The sequence below is a fragment of the Amblyraja radiata genome, chromosome 3 (genome assembly GCF_010909765.2).
Source record: "Amblyraja radiata isolate CabotCenter1 chromosome 3, sAmbRad1.1.pri, whole genome shotgun sequence".
Classification (NCBI taxonomy): Eukaryota; Metazoa; Chordata; class Chondrichthyes; order Rajiformes; family Rajidae; genus Amblyraja; species Amblyraja radiata.
The window spans coordinates 74,406,087-74,423,210 of record NC_045958.1 but is presented as its reverse complement, the minus strand read 5'-3'; the positions used below and the strand labels follow the sequence as shown (position 1 = coordinate 74,423,210).

Below are 17,124 nucleotides of genomic sequence, written 5' to 3'. Positions count from 1 at the left end.
AAGAAGAGGAAGTACTGACACTTTAAAAATATATAAAAGTGGATAAGGCTCCAGGTCCTGACAGGATATTTCCTAGGACATTGAGGGAAGTTAGTGTAGAAATAGCAGGGGCTATGACAGAAATATTTAGAAACGGGAATGGTGCCGGAGGATTCCAATGCAAACTGATAAACATTCTTGCAGGATGCTTCTTTATTTCAATTAGGCAACCCTTTAAACAAAGGGATTTCCACAAAAGTCAGAGAACAGCACAGCCAGTGGCCTTCAACAAAACTGCATGTCTTCATCCAACAATTTATCACAACTGTTTCAAGAATGTGGCGCTTTGACTGAAACCCTTCATCTTGTGCTGATATTTCATTCTTCACTGTTACCTCATGTAAAGTTTGGAGTGATTTCAATATCTCTCTCTATACCTTATTCTCCTTCAAAAAACTTCTTTAAATCTGCATTCTATTACATTTTTACCTCCTTTCGTGGTTTAATGTCAGATTATATCAGATAATGTTCTCGAGGAACCTTGAGATACTTTACTAGTTGAAAGATGCTGATATAAAATAACACAGATGCCATCAACAACAAGCAAGCATCTAAAGTATGACGACTGATGTGGAGGGTCAAATTGGATTCCTTTGGTGTAGAAGTTAGAGAAGCATCCAATTTAGGATTATAAGGTAACAAAACATTTTGGATGCACAGTGGAAGTTAGTAGTGCCCTTGCCACAAAGCACAAGTGACTGGAGTTTATTCCTGGGCACATATATTTCTGCAGATCATTGCTGGACCCACCCAGCACACCAATGCAATTATAAAGTAAGCCCATCAACACCTCTACTTCCTGAGAAGATTGTGGAGATTTGGTATGTCAGAAAGGATTCTCTTGAACTTCTACAGGTGTACAGTAGAGAGCATATTGACTGGTTGCATCACAGCCTGGATCGGCAACTAGATCGCCCGGGAGCGAAGAAGATTGCAAAAAGTTGTGAACACTGCCCAGTCCATCACCGGCTCTGACCTCCCCACCATCGAAGGGATTTACAGGAGTCGCTGCCTCAAAGAGCCAGTATCATCATAGACCCACACCACCCTGGCCACACAATCATTTCAATTCAATCCTGCCATTGGGAAAATGATATGGGAGCCTGAAAACTATAATGTCTGGGTTCAGGGACAACTTACAGCTATTAGGCTATTACACAATACAACCTCCAAATAAGCTCTGAACTACATAGACTTGGGGGTATTGGTTTTGTCTTTTCGCACCATCATTGTTAGTTTGTTTTTATGTATATCTCTCTCTCTCCCTATGATAATAAAACACTCTTGAGTCCATGTGACCATGTGGATTTCCTCCCTTATTTAAAAAAAATGTGAATAGGCCAGGTTTATTGGCCACTGTAAATTGCACCTAGAATGCAGGCGAGTGGTAGAATGCAGGGAGAATTGATGAGAACATGGAAAGAATAATAAAAAGGGATTCATGCAAATAGGTGCTTGATGCCATGTGCAGACTCAATGACCAAATGCCTAGTTCTATTTTTTGCTCTCTCTGTGGCTACAACTAAAGAAAGAAACAACTCCTTTCAGGGTTGAAAAGGAAGTCCAAAATAATTTGCAAGATTAGACACAAAGTGCTGGAGTAATTGAACAGGTCAGGCAGTAACTTGTTTAGCTATTGCTATATGTTTTATGGCTTCAATACACTTTCCAATCATAACAATGATAATTTGAATCACTGGCTTGTTCATTTCTTATACACAAAATGTTTACTCTGCATTGTAGTTTTCTCAGTGGGACAGGCTGCATCTCTGGCATTCCTTCTCTTGTAGTTTTCCAACGTTATTAAATCTCAGTGCACACCTCTAAAGAAACTTAGCTGCATTCAGTGCTATGAACCTTTTCCTCACTACTGTCACTCAAAGTGTCAGTAATGTGCAGTTACACTGAACTTATTCAATATCGTTAAATTACCGTAGGAGTTCCAGATAGAATAGTATGGCAAAGAAACAGGCACTTCGGCTCACATTTGTGCTGAACATGATGCCAAGTTAATCTGCCTAGTCATGATCCATATCGCTCAATCTCCTGCATATCCACGCCTATCTAAAGGCATCTTAAATGCCACTATTGCATCTGCTTCCAAAAGTACTGCTGAAATAATTTACAATTGGACTCAAGCTATCAGCAACAGGGAAATACGGCATAATTTGAAGTTAGAAAAAGACCGAAGATTCAGATGTTTGGAGAAAGAGTTAACATTTGAACTTGACGTGCTTTCATCAGAATTGGATGAAATTTAAATCTTTATGATGCCACCCATTTGGACGAAATCATTCAACAAGGATTTTAATTTCATTCAGAAGATGAAATAAAAATAAAATCAACAAGCCTTCCCTAAATATCCTTGAACTGAAGGTGTGCTGGGTCATTTGAATGCATTCCGATATCATCAGATTAGGTCCAGCGTCACATAGGGCTGACTGGGTAAAGATGGTAGATTCCTTCCTCAAAGATATGAATGATTCATTAGCTTTTAAATGACAGTCCAGTGATACTGTGGTCAACTTCACTTGCATAGTATTCCATTGCTTATTTCTTTAGCATTTAGATTCCAAGCTGTCCTGGTGATTTGAACTTGAGCCTGTAGCTCATTCATTCAAGCTTCACAATTGCTGGCCATTAACATAACCAATATATTACTGTAATATCATATTGATATTTAAATCATGAAATAACTTGCCAAATAGCTAAATACCACAGGCTCAGTTCTATATAGGGGACAAAGAAAATGGAACCTGAAACTTAATTCATTCTAAATTAGTACGTATCCATAAAATTAATGTTGTGCTTTCCATTTTCATAAAGTCTGATACATCAGGTTTATCAATGAAAAAATGATTTTACTACCATATTTACAAAGGTCATTTTATTATAAAATAAGGTTAAAATATAAACATGATAAGGATCCAAATGACAAAATCTGCACACATGAAATGCTGGCAATTACTGCCAAATAACAATGAAATCAAGTTCTAAATGGGAAGGAAACAATTTTACACTGGTTGAGATATTCACCCGAGTGGCACTAATTTTAAAATCGCAATGAACCAAGAGGTACAAGAGCACAGGGACAGGAGTGGGGGCCGTGTGTTCATAGTGATGCCATTGTTTCTCTCTGCCTTGGAATCATTTCATACCCATTCCAAATCAAATTCACCAAATTGAAGCTACCGTATAATAACATTTTTCTTTTTGTATCCGACTGATTAAGGAATCTTTTTTCGAATGCATGCAAGAATTATTGCTAGTGAGAGAGTGCAGCGTAGGTTCACCAGGTTAATTCCTGGTATGGCGGGACTGACATATGATGAAAGAATGGGTCGACTGGGCTTGTATTCACTGGAATTTAGATGGATGAGAGGGGATCTTATAGAAACATATAGAATTCTTAAAGGATTGGACAGGCTAGATGCAGGCAAAATGTTCCCGATGTTGGGGGAGTCTAGAACCAATGTTCACAGTTTCAGAATAAGGTGTTGGCCATTTAGGACTAAGATGAGGAAAAATGTCTACGCCCAGAGAGTTGGAATCTGTGGAATTATCTGCCACAGAAGTTAGTGGAGGACAATTCACTGGATGTTTTCAAGAGAGTTAGATTTAGCTCATAGGGCTAAAGGAACCAAGGCATATGGAGAAAAAGCAGGAACGGGGTACTGATTTTAGATGATCAGCCATGATCATATTGAATGGCGGTGCTGCCTCGAAGGGCCAAATGGTTGACTGCTGCACCTATTTTTCTGCAGGCTTTAGTTGGATCTATTCAGCATCACAAGCAACTCATCATTAAGCTGAATCAGATGAAAAACGTCTCAATACTCGGGCAGAAAATAAATCTATCAGCTAAACAAATTATGCAGATTTGGATAGAAAAAGATTTTTCATCAATGTGTACGCACGAGCCACATCTGTGTCGCATGCTCAATTATCATTGTTACCTACGCATAATCATTGATTCACCTCCCTAATGCAAATGTCCCAGTCAGAATTACAAACAGGGAGCATAATTAACCAATGTACAAGTTCCATATGAAGTGGCCCTTCCTACAGGACGAGGACAACAAAACAAAAGGCCAATCAAGCCCATTACAATGGAAGATGAGGCAGCTATTTGGCTCTTGTGAGGCTGGAGCACAGGAACAGGACAGGTGGTAAACCCATTATGTCATTTAATTAGATTGTGAGTGATGTGAACCCACCCATATTCATTCTGCATCCTTTAATACTATTGCCTACAAAATCTATCACTTGACTTTGAACCTCATAACTGATTCCTTCTCTATCGCTACCGAAATCCACCCATACATGCCAGATTTCTGGGATAGTTCCTTCCAGACATTATCCCAGCATTGAAGCATCAGTTTTATGGTCATAATTACACTGGAGTCCCGCTACAGTTTTTTTTTTGCACATTGTTGAATTGGGAAGAGGCAAAATAAAATGAATGCAGCGATTCATTTGGCAGAAAATTACAACTAAACTATTTTTTGGGGACTATTTTCAACTCTTCATTTAACCATCAGGCAACAACTAAATTATTATCTTCTAATTGGACCAACTATATTCAAACAGTTACTGTTTAAAACTTCAGTTCATAGCACTAAAGTATTTTGGCAAAGGTTTATTTGTAAACTACTTGCATTATGATTAATTGCACATTTCAAGAAAGCAATCAATTATGTACCAACCATTACAGTGCAGCATATTGCAATGGAAGCTAACTAGCATCGTCTCAATGGAGAAAATTAATTAAAAACAATTCTGATAAATGCCAAAATTAAATTAAGATTACAAAGGAAATACTGATGTCATTTCTGATATTTCCGTTTTATTTCCTTTACAAAGAATAACAAAATAGGCCAATGATACTTCCAATGAGCCTTGTCTTGACTTGGCAGTAGAGAGGGGTTGATTAAGGTTTCTCAAATAATAGTGTTTGCATTTTATTTAAAATAAAATCTTTCATTTAACCTTGTGACAATTCACCTTGACCATTTATCAGATTTTTTTCAAAAGTGTGGGTTGACAAGTTTCAACGTAAATCATATATCCATCATTTTGAATGTCGTTACCTTATAAGCTCATGTTACAAGGATAGAAGCAAAGAACAGAACTACCTGCACATTATTCCATGCACATTAAGTCACTCTTGGACACAAATGTGTATTTATGATTAGGTGGCAGGAATATAGAGACAAGCATTGCTAATGCTTAGTACCTCAATTTGCATTTTGCGACAGTATCTATCAAAGTAATTGTAACAAACTATTTTTAGTATAAAGTGAGAATAAAGAAAATGCATATTTTAAAATAGTTCCCATCACAAAGGATCACATTCAGTTTCTGGAATGTTCCAATTAACCAGTTCCTATGCTGGTAGATGGGAGAGTTTTGCCTCAGAGACTGCACTTCTGATTTGAATATATAAAAATACATCAATGTTTAAACAGTTCTTGTGCAGGAAGTGCACTGAGATTTAAAAAAAATCCCCTTAGAACAGTGGGCCACAGTTTTGATGGTTAAATGGACTTTGATGGCAGTTGTCGCTTGTACATCCCTGCTAAGGCTTTGGCTGCACTGTAGATCATCTGTCTTCGAGACATGCCTGTAAACACGATATGCCAATCATTGCGACTGACGTGGGGTATACTCCTCTCCAAAACTTCACCTATTGTCACCATCAAACCAGACCATCTCAGGTTGTAGTCAGCTGGCGTAAGGTTTTGTGCCTGTTTCAAAAGAAAAGAGTTTTCAATTAAGCAACCGCATCCTGGATACTGGAGGCACATTTTCATACCATAGTCAAAGAGGAAGGAGAAGATAAACCAAATTGCAAAACTGTACCAATCTACCACACTGCAAAGATGGGTGTTCATTCGATCACATTGTCACAAAATGGTTAGAGAATAAAGGTTTGCTCCTCAATATCCTTCCTTCAGGTTGGCGGTCCATCAAAGCTATATTGATCATATACAAGTGCAAATCAGCTGTTCTCACTCCCCTACTCACTCTCCACACCCTGTAAAGTATTTCCTTCCAGATCCTGAGCTGGCACCCATCTGAAAGCGGCAATTGAATTTTCACCTCTACAAACATGGGTAGTGTATCCTGGATCCTAAGTCCCTTGGAGCAAAGCAGATCCCATTGACAGAAAGTCAAGAACCACCTGCCAATACCTTTCATGGCTTTGAATACCTTTATCAGACCAATCACTGCCTCTCGAGTCTATCCACATAACAAATACCTCTCACCGTTAAACCATTTTGACAAATCTCTTCCATACGCTTGCTGAATCCCTACATCTTTCCAAGAGTATGGTACAAAGAACTAGATAAAATACTCCAGTTGTGACTAAACTAGTCTTTAATAAAGGTTCACCATGAGTCCTTTGCTCTTCGTTCATTATGCATTTATGTTTTAATCCCAAACTTTATTTTTAAACCATTGTTCATTTTTTTGCCTGTCATTTTAAACAAATGTCTCTATTCTACGTGCCAACTTCCTTTGATCCATAGCTGGTCATGGACATTGCCTTTGATCTACCCATTGCTCCCCCTTAGATTGCAACTTAAAACATGATTGATTTCTCCTCCAGTTCTGACAGAAGGTCAATAACTTGAAACATTGATTCTGTTTCCACCACAGAGGCTGATCAACCTGCTAAGTATCTCCAGTCTTTCCCTAACCAGTCTGAAGAAGGGTCGCGGGAAGAAGGAAGAAGATTGGACTTTATTGCCTTCCATCACAGTGAGGAATGTGGGGAATTCACTGTGGTGGATGTTTATGTTAACTTTTATGTAGTTGTGTGTCTTGTTGCTTTTTTTTAGTATGGCTATATGGTAAATCAAATATCACTGTACCTTAATTGGTACACATGACAATAAAAGACCTTTGAACCTGTGACTCGAAATGTCACCCATTCCTTCTCTCCAGAGATGCTGCCTGTCCCGCTGAGTTAAGGGCCTGTCCCACTTAGGCGATTTTTTGGGCGACTACAAGCGACTGCCGTAAAATTTTCAACATGTTGAACCATTTTCGGCGACAGTGGCGACAATTTTTGCCGTCGAAGGTTGTCATAGGTGTTGTCGCAGGTTGTTGCCAGGTGTCGTAGATGGATTCCATTAAAACTGGTCCCTGGCAGTCGCCTAAGTGGGACAGGCCCTTCATTCCAGCTTTTTGTGTCTATCTTCGGTTTAAACCAGTATCTGCAGTTCCTTCTTACACAAGTATCTCCAGAGTTCAGTTTTATTCCAATAAATGCTGCATTTTACATAGATTGAAATAACCTGTACAAGAAATTTCTCCTGAAAATATCTCACTCACGCCAAATTTTGAACTGCTGTTTTAATCTGCATGGTGATATTTGAGGTTTCAAACGATGGCCTCACCATGACATTTGCGCATCTAACAGCCCTGCATGATTGCTCTTAGTTGGCAGTCAAAAAAATAGCTCCAGTAATAGCCCCAGTAATAGCCCCCTTTTATTTCCTACCTCTTCACTGTATCCAAGAATATTTGTATACCATTCCTCTCTTTTTTATAAGCCTGGTCTCTGTTACTGCCAAGACACAGCAATGCCTTGTGTTAAATGAGCCTGCAGTTCACCAACCATCTAATACTTAAATATCATATTATTATATTAAATACCATACTTAAATTTCTTCTTGTGTTTACACATGCATTGTAAAACCTACCTTCACACAAAATCTTGGGGGTGTAAGGGGTGTAGTAAATTATACTCTCAACCAAATAAAAAGGAATTCAGATATTGGTATAGATATAGCAATCTAAAGATTTCATTTCTCATTCCCTTTTAACAGTGATGATTAGGAGCATATTGCAAAGGCATGATGAAGGATTTCCATGGGGCAAATAAAAAGCCTTTGCCTTTGGTAGGTCAGTAATCAAAGGAGATTATTAAGTATTATGATAGGACCAGATAAATGACTAAAGGGGTACTGGATGAATACCCGATTGGCAGGAATAGTTGAAAAGCTACATTTGAAGAAGGTTTGGCTAAATTGCACACATGTGTGAGCTTAAACAATTTGAACAAAGTTAACGCATAAAATTACATTCACTTTAAAATACTGTATGCACAGAGCCCATATTTGTTAATTATAAATTATGCATAAAGCTATCATAGCAAACTCCTAGTTGGTTACAACGTGAATAACCACTTTAATCACTGAACAATTCCATTACTCAAGGCCTCTTGTCAAAGTTAGATACTTTGGGCTTAACTATTGTGACAAAACATATAATACATTTTCCTAAATATTCAATGACCATATGTTTCCAGACTTCTTTAGTTTAGTTTAGAGATACAGCGTGGAAAAAGGCCCTTCAGCCCACTGAGTCCGCACCGACCAGCAATCCCTGCACATTAACACTATCCGTCACACTCTGGGGACAATTTACATTTATACCGAGCCAATTAACCTCCAAATCAGTAAGTCTTTTGAATGTGGCAGGAAACCAAAGATCTTGAAGAAAACCCACGCGGTCATGGGGAGAACGTACAAAGTCAGTAAAGACATCACCCGCAGTCGGGATCGAACCCGGGTCTCCGGCGGTGCAAGCACTGTAAGGCAGCAACTCTACCGCTGCGCCACCGTGCCATCCAGACACTGATAATATTGAACTCCAAAGGTGAGGTGAGGTGAGCTGAGTGACCACCCTTGACATTAAAGCCAGCAACTGACCAAATGCAACATCAACTGGACTCCATTGGCTAAAGTCACATCAAGCGTGATGGAAGATGTTTGTATTGTCATTCACTTCCATCACAGGACATCATTGCCAGAGTTCTTCAGGGCAGCACCCTTGGCGCATTGTCATCAGTTGTTTCACCGTGACCTTTCTTCCATCACAAAGTCAGGAAAAATAATGTTTGCTGATGATTAGAGTGTTTGGCTCCATTTGCAATTCATCATAATGTAACAGTCTGTGTCTAAATGCAGCAAGACCTGGATATCATTCAAGCATTGACTTATTAAATGGCAAAAAAAAATATACACCATACTAATGGCAGTGGTTAAGCCACCTCAACATTCAGTAGCATTTTATATCTGAATCCCCACAGCATCAACTCCACCACCACCTCAAGGGCAATTTGGAAATGTCAGCTAAACACTGGACTTATTTGCCACTCCCTCATCTTTTAAATGAATAAAAGTGTTAAAGTCATTGACTAACCTGTTGCACAAATTCTGAAGGCACTGGTGTTGCTTGTGTGAAATTTTTTAAGCAAATACCATGAGCTGGATCTTCAAGGATCAGACATCCTATGTCAAACCACCTGGAAAACAATCAAATCACATCTGACAATTTCATATTTGAAGTGTGAACCGAATTTTATCCGAAAATATAAACACACACTAGCAAGCATAAATTGTATAGAGAGGCAGCTCTCCCATTCCACAGCAGCGCTATGTGCTCTTTCGATTGCTGAGGCTTTATTTCCCCAGATTCACACTGGTTTAGTCCCGCAATCCCAAACTTTACAGCAGTTGAATTTTGAGCAAAGGCAATTCATCCATTCTAAAGATTCTAAAGATTGATGCGTGTGTTGCCCTGGAATGACAAATTACAAAAGCAGACAACTTCTCTCACTCCAACAGATAAAAAATATTTAGAATAAATTCAGATCATATTTTACCTCACAATCAAACATTTGAATGCAAAATCCCAATCACCCACCTACAAGTTTGCTGCTTTCCTATGGCTTAGTGCAGTCTCAATGACTTTTTCTTATAACACAGGGTCTATGCCAACTCCCAAGGAAGCAATTCCATTTAGCCCATTCTTCCTCCTGTTTCATCTCAAATTTCCATCAACTCCCCTTATTCATTTTGACATTAACTACAGTAAAGGATAATTTAGAGTCAGCAGTACCAGCACTGGATATGGGAGGAACCATGAGCATCCAGAGGAAAACCAGTGAATCCAGAGGAAAACCACAGGGGAAAGAATATGCAAAGTCCACACAGGCAGCAACTTAAGTCAGATTCAAACGCAATGCCTGGAGCTGGAGAGAACCGTGTTAACTGCTGCACTATGGATGAATATCAGTCTCAACTATAGTCAGTGACTCAAACACCCAGTTATCCTATGAGCAATTCTAAAGATTCACAACCACTCATTGAATAAATTCCCACTTCTACCATAAATTATATCATCATTTCCCACACAGAGAAACAATCTTACAGCATCGAACCTGGAAAACCCTAACAGAATCTGAAACGTATTAAATTAAATCACCTCTTCCCTCCAATCTCTTTGGAGTACGCCTAATCTATTCAATATTTCCTCCTAAGAACAGTTCCCTAGTTCTCCACAGTTCTCCACAGTTCTCCTAATTTGAGGAAGGACATCCTTGTGATTGAGGCAGTGCAGCGTAGGTTCACGAGATTGATCCCTGGGATGGCGGGACTGTCGTATGAGGAAAGATTGAAAAGACTAGGCTTGTATTCACTGGAGTTTAGAAGGATGAGGGGGATCTTATAGAAACATATAAAATTAAAAAAGGACTGGACAAGCTGGATGCAGGAAAAATGTTCCCAATGTTGGGCGAGTCCAGAACCAGGGGCCACAGTCTTAGAATAAAGGGGAGGTCATTTAAGACTGAGGTGAGAAATAACGTTTTGACCCAGAGTTGTGAATTTATGGAATTCCCTGCCACAGAGGCCAAGTCACTGGATGGATTTAAGAGAGAGTTAGATAGAGCTCTAGGGGCTAGTGGAGTCAAGGGGTATGGGGAGAAGGCAGGCACGGGTTATTGATAGGGGACGATCAGCCATGATCACAATGAATGGCGGTGCTGGCTCGAAGGGCCGAATGGCCTCCTCCTGCACCTATTTTCTATGTTTTTATGTTTCTATGACACTTACAACTTTCCTTTTTGGTTAAATTGCCAGTATAACTTTCAAGAATGGCAAGCATATTCTTTTCTTCCTCTCAAAAGCTTGGCTTTTCTATTGGACCATTTATGTTACTTTTGTGAAGACCCAAAGTGCTTCACTATCAAATAAATATTTTTGAAATGCAGCAACTTTTAGCTTGCCTTATTTGACAAAAATAGCTGTCTGTATTTTGTCATTTAAAATTTGTGGCATAAATACTTTGAGTAAAGTTCTGCTTACCTGTCTGGGAGCAATTCTGCAATGAAGTTCTCAACAGAAACGGTCACCTGCTTTTCATGCATCAACCCCAATCTCCTCAGACTATCTATTCTTTCCTGAGCTCCCTGAAGTAAAAGGAAACAAACATATTGAATGCAATCTGAGCTACCTTTACTGCATCTATCTATATATATATATATATATCCATCTATATCTATATATATTACTAAAACTTGCATCTTGTTTGTTTGTTTCTATAATGGTCTGTTTCTATAAAAACGGTACCCAATGCACTACAATTTTTGCACCACCTTACTCACTATTGTCGTGTGATGTATGAAAAATAAATCTCCTTCAGATTAAAACAGCGCCCCCACTTGTCGTCCTTGACTGGCGTCACTAAGAACACCCAAACGTGACCTCAGCGCGGCCTATGCATAAGTTCAGACCGCCATCTTTTTTTCCTTGGGCCACAACGGCTGCACAGGTAAGTTTCCTTCCATTTTACTGCTGCTCCGGGCCCGTGGGGAGAGAAGAGTGCTACCCAGGGTTGCTGCATCTCCGGGCCCGCAGGGAGGGAGAGGAGCGGCACTGGGTCTGCGGGGAGGGAGAGCGCAGGGAGGGAGAGGAGAGGGGCTCGAGGCAATGAGTTGGGAGTCGGTGCGGGGATAGGTCGCGCCGGGGACCCGGGGCCTGGAGAGGGAGAGGATCGGGATCCGGGCAAGGACTAGGCCGCAGCCCCGGCCTCTCCAGGCCACTCAGCCCGTCCCCCACAACAGCCCCCGCATCAAGTACAACTTAATCGCCGACGTGGTGGAGAAAACGGGGCCGGAGGTGGTTTACATCGAGATCCTCGGGAGGTGAGGAGGGAGAGTGGGGGTATTGAGGGAGAAGAGGGGGTAGGGAGGGGAAAGTGGGGGAGGTGAGGAGGGAGAGTGGAGGGAGGAGGGGGTAGAGGGAGAGTGGGGGAGGTAGGGAGTGGGGGGGGATAGAGGGAGAGGAGGGCAGTGGGAGAGGTGAGGAGGGTGTGGGAAGGTGGGATAGGGGGAGGCGAGCAGTGGGGGAGGGGCAGGATAGAGGGAAGAGGGTAGGGAGGGGAGAGGGGTTATGGAAGGAGGGAGGGAGGGAGTGACAGGGTGTGGGAAAGGGGAGGGAGGGAGGGAGATGTGAGGGAGGGAGTAGAGGGGGAGATGTGGGGGAGGGTTGCCGTGACTCTGGTCACAACGGGGATCTCTAGCGTCACAACAGGAACCCATCAGCCGTGCCTGAGCAGTTGGGGGCTATGGGCGAGTGGTGGAATATTGCGTTGGGGGAACGGGTCCGCACTTGGTATAGTTGTTCACTAAAAGGCTACTAGTAATTGTAACGCCAAGGACATTTTACCAGAAACAAAATACCAAGAACCAAGAGCAGGTTTGACTAAAAAATATTAAACTATAGAAATTAATAAAACGAAACTGCTGAAGGAACTCAGTGATCAAGCAGCATTTGTGGAGGAAAATGGACAGACGCCATTTCGGGCTGGGTCCCTTCAGACTGAAATGTGCGGACCCAGAACCTCATCTATCCATATCCCTCCATAGTTGCTGTCTGCCCATTGTTCCTCCAACAGTTGTTTTTACTGTCCAGTATCTGCAATCTCGTGAACCTTCATCTGTGGAAACTACCAATGGTGGCATTTTTAATTCAGATAATCCTAGACCAGCGTTTCTCAACCGGGGCTCCCCGGAACGCTAGGGTTCCGCGAGAGGTCGCTAGGGGCTCCGAGAGAAATAGTGATAAAAAGGCTAATCATATGTAAATGCATTTATGAGTCATGTGTGTTTAATTTCATATTCGTAATTTTATTATACACGTACGACATATTTAGTGACGTTTATTTAGCGACATCATGTTTACTGACGTCGTATTTAGCGATGTCATATTTAGCGACATCTACACTTAGTGGTCAGTAGACAGGAGCTGTACGTGACGGATTTGTGTATCATCAAGTGACTCACTCGAGTACAGACGCATGCACGATCTCCATCAGTCCTGTCTGTGCTTCCTGGTGTGCAGGTACAGTCCCTCATTCACACATTATTTAGTAAATTTTACCCATCATTTAGGGATGTTATATGAATTTTAAACATTTATTTTTGTTAGTTTATGTAAAGTTTATCTATGTATGTTTTTGTCAGTTCATGAAAAGTTTATGTTGTTTTCTCTCTCTCTCTCCTCCAAGGTTAGTTCTGTTTGCCTTTATTTGCTTCAGTTTTGAACAAGCAGTTTAATTTCAGTTATTTCTTTTGCATTATCAATAAACTTGAGAAAAACACAAGTTATTTTTTACTTAAACCAGTTATCAGAAAAATATGTTATGTTTGCCTTATGAACTTTAAGTTTATGAACGAGAAAGAAAGAGATTAATAAATATATATAATAAATTTTATGTAGGGGTTCCCTGAGACATGAAAATTATTTCAAGGGTTCCGCAATGGTAAAAAGGTTGAGAAACGCTGTCCTATACTGTGCAATCCACAAAATAAAATTACAAAGCAAAATTTTGGTAGGATTCAACTGTGGTCGGGATGCAGAACAAGACAATAGATGATCAACCAACCTGATCTGGTTCATGCAAACCAATTTTAATTTGGTCATCACTGCCCTCTAGTGGCAACACTACAATATAGACCGCGGTCAAAAAAATCAAATCAAAGCAAAAGACCAAAAATATCGCCTATCCATGTTCTCCAGAAATGCTGCCTGACCTGTTGAGTTGCTCCAGCACTTTGTGTCTTTTTCGGTAAACCAGCACCTGCAGTTCCATATGTCTACATGTCATAAAGTAGTGGTCAGCAACCTTGTTCTGCATAGGGGCCGGGACGCATGTCTGTGAGCAATTGGCGGGCCACATCTATCACGTGTACATGTGGATCCCGCCCCCATCCCACCCGGATGGCAGGCATCAAATCACGTGTTCACAGTAGGTAGACAAAAATGCTGGAGAAACTCAGCGGGTGAGGCAGCCTCATGCAATCCTTGCATGTCTCACCCACTGAGTTTCTCCAGCATTTTTGTTTACGTTCGATTTTTCCAGCATCTGCAGTTTTTTCTTAAACGTGTTCACAGAAGGTGCGCAAGATGTGGTACAGCCAGAGCTCGGCCGGGCTCGGCGGGCCAGATGATTTTGGATTACGGGCCGCATTCGGCCCGGGGGCAGTAGGTTGCCGACCCCTATCATAAAGGAAGAGGAGTAGACTTAGGCCTTTTGGCCCATCACGTTTAATCCGCCATTCAATCATGGCTGATGTATCTCTCCCTCCTAACCCCATTCTCCCGCCTTCTCCCCATAACTTCTGACACCTGTACTAGTCACAAATCTATCTATCTCTGCCTTAAAAATATCCACTGACTTGGCCTCTACAGCCTTCTGTGGCAAAGAATTCCACAGATTCACCACCCTCTGACTAAATAAATTTCTCATCTCCTTCCTAAAAGTCCTTTAATTCTGAGGCTAGGATAACTAGTTTTCTAGACTCCCACTCATGGAAACATCCTCTCCACATCAATTCTATCCAAGCCTTTCACTATTCTGTATATTTCAATGAGGTCCCCCCTCATTCTTCTAAACTCCAGCGACAGCACCATGTGACAGCTTAAATGCGACACTAAGCTAAACATACTTCCAGCTTTCTTCTATCCTCAGATGAAGGGTCTTGACCCAAAACATCAACTGCCCATTTCCCTCTATAGATGCTCCCTGACCCGCTGAGGTCCTTCAGCAGTTTGTTTTATGCTCCAGATAAATCCAGCACCTGCAGTTTTGTGTCCATGAGCCATGTTAAGGAAATTGATTTTAGCCCCAATTTAATTCAAGCATGCGTGACAATTGAGAAAATGATAACAATTGCTCAGTCGTGGTTTTCTCACTCAAATCATAACACCATATGCACACAAACTTGAACATAAAGTTTCTACTTTTGTTTCTGGTGTACGTTTGGTCATGCTGAATGGATGTGAAAACTTCCACACACCAGTTGAAAGATAACTTGCATGGTACTTTTAACATCAAGCGCAGCAAGGTGCATAATCGCTCAAAACTTGCAACTCCTTATGTGGCTTAACATCCAAGATGGGCGATCAAAAGCCTGTTTAGAGACAGATTTAAAGGAATATCTTAAAGCGGCCTTTTCACGGGGCGACTTGACGCAAGAGTTAACCAGAGTTTAACATCGTGGGAACCTCGTGCGATAACAGTACGGCATTCGTGGACCACCGTGGACCACCGTAGCGCTAACGGCAGGTAATCGTGTATCTTGGTCACTCGGGAGAAAATTCAAGAAAGTTTGAATTTCTCCAAGAGTGACTTGTACACTTGTGGTTGAGCATTGCAACATTATATGGACGTAGTGGCCAGTGCGATATCCGTAATAACTCTTGCGGGTACCGTGGGAACTCCTGCGAACGGTGAACCCGGAAGCTGGACAGAGGGGACAGAAGGTGAGTAAAAATTGTCTTCTGTGGGATTGAATTTAAAAAAGAAATAAAAATAAAGATTTGCATCCGCATATGGACATCAACTTATTCATGAGTTATGTTAATGAGATTCAAGAAAATAACTATAATCTTTAAAAGGGACTTTAAAAGGGACTTTACTGAAAGGTTACGCATTTTTATGGTCCGTGAGAAATTTTTCACATGTACTTCTTTGAGAGATACAGGTCGGAGTCCTCGCCGACTAGCGATCGATGCCTTTCCGAAGCAGGGTCCGGAACGCTACCAATCAATGTTGTACAGAGACCCGTGTAAGGAGTGAACTGCACATGCTGGTTTAAACCGAAGACAGACACAAAAAGCTGGAGTAACTCAGCGAGTCAAGCAGCATCTCTGGAGAAAAATAGCTGATGTTTCGGGACGAGACACATCTTCAGACTCAATTCCGATTAGGCTGTCTGAAGAAGGGTTCCGATTCGAATCGCCACCTTTTTCTCCAGAGATGCTGCCTGACCCGCTGACTTACTCCAGCTTTTTATGTTTTTCTTCCCAGATCTGACTTACCTGCTGAGCTACATCAACATTTTGTGTCCTTCTGTGCGTATTAACCAGCATTAACCAGCGTCTGCAGTTCCTTTAGACATTACCTAACTTCAGATTTTAGAGATATAGCGCGTGGGAACTCCTGCGAACGGTAAACCCGGAAGCTGGACAGAGGGGACAGAAGGAGAGTAAAAAAGGTGGTCTCAATATCGACAAGGGAACATGTGTCCTTCGAGGACGTCCCACCTAATTGTCATTGTTGGATAATCTTTTTAACAGGAACACTTGCAGAGATGGCTCCCAGAAAATCTCAAAGAAAGGGGGTAAAGCGTGTCAGAGATGTTTTTGCCATGTTGCTCTATTCAGTTTCTATATTGTTTCAGTTTCTATATCTATATTGTTGCTCTATTCAGTTTCCCAGGGGGTCGGGACGGGACTGGAGTTGGGAGGGAAAGGTGGGGGAGTCGAGGGAGAGGAGGGGGAGACAGATGGGGGTGTCTTCATTTACTGGCGGCGGGTGTCTGTCACTGAAACAGGCAGGTGAGATTTCACATCCACCTTGTGTGTGCCTCTCTCTCTCTCTCTCTCCCTCCCTCTTACACAGGCTGAGAGACTCTGCCTCTGTGAGTGTACGTCACTTTCTCCCCCTCTCCCACACACAGTAAGACCGAGGTACTGTGCTCAGTCCATCTGTGTCTCCCACATACACAGTAAAACATGTCTTCAAATGAGCCAATTCAACCAAGGGAGGATATTTATAGTGTGTGAAAAAAAAAGTTACATCATTTGTGTCACGTGTAGTTCACGATGTTCATTCAAGATTTAACGCGAAAGCTCGGGAGACGGACAAGTCACTCGCACAAATAACAGAAATGCCGAGTACCGTGGGAACTCTTTATCTACCCCCCGTTATATCGTGCGAGAC

The 17,124-nt window shown here is 41.4% G+C and overlaps 1 protein-coding gene across 1 annotated transcript in view; it reads right to left on the bottom strand.

Moving 5' to 3' along the window:
* Window positions 1-4,460: 4,460 nt before the first annotated feature.
* The window catches only part of prrc1 (proline rich coiled-coil 1), a 30,764-nt gene continuing 18,100 nt past the window's right edge, over window positions 4,461-17,124 (bottom strand). The window contains exons 7-9 of the mRNA XM_033018085.1: window positions 11,202-11,305; window positions 9,256-9,358; window positions 4,461-5,786 (exon numbers count right to left, since the gene is read on the bottom strand). Coding sequence (XP_032873976.1) covers window positions 5,577-5,786; window positions 9,256-9,358; window positions 11,202-11,305 — 417 coding nt within the window. The 3' untranslated portion in view covers window positions 4,461-5,576. The remainder of the gene's footprint in view (window positions 5,787-9,255; window positions 9,359-11,201; window positions 11,306-17,124) is intronic.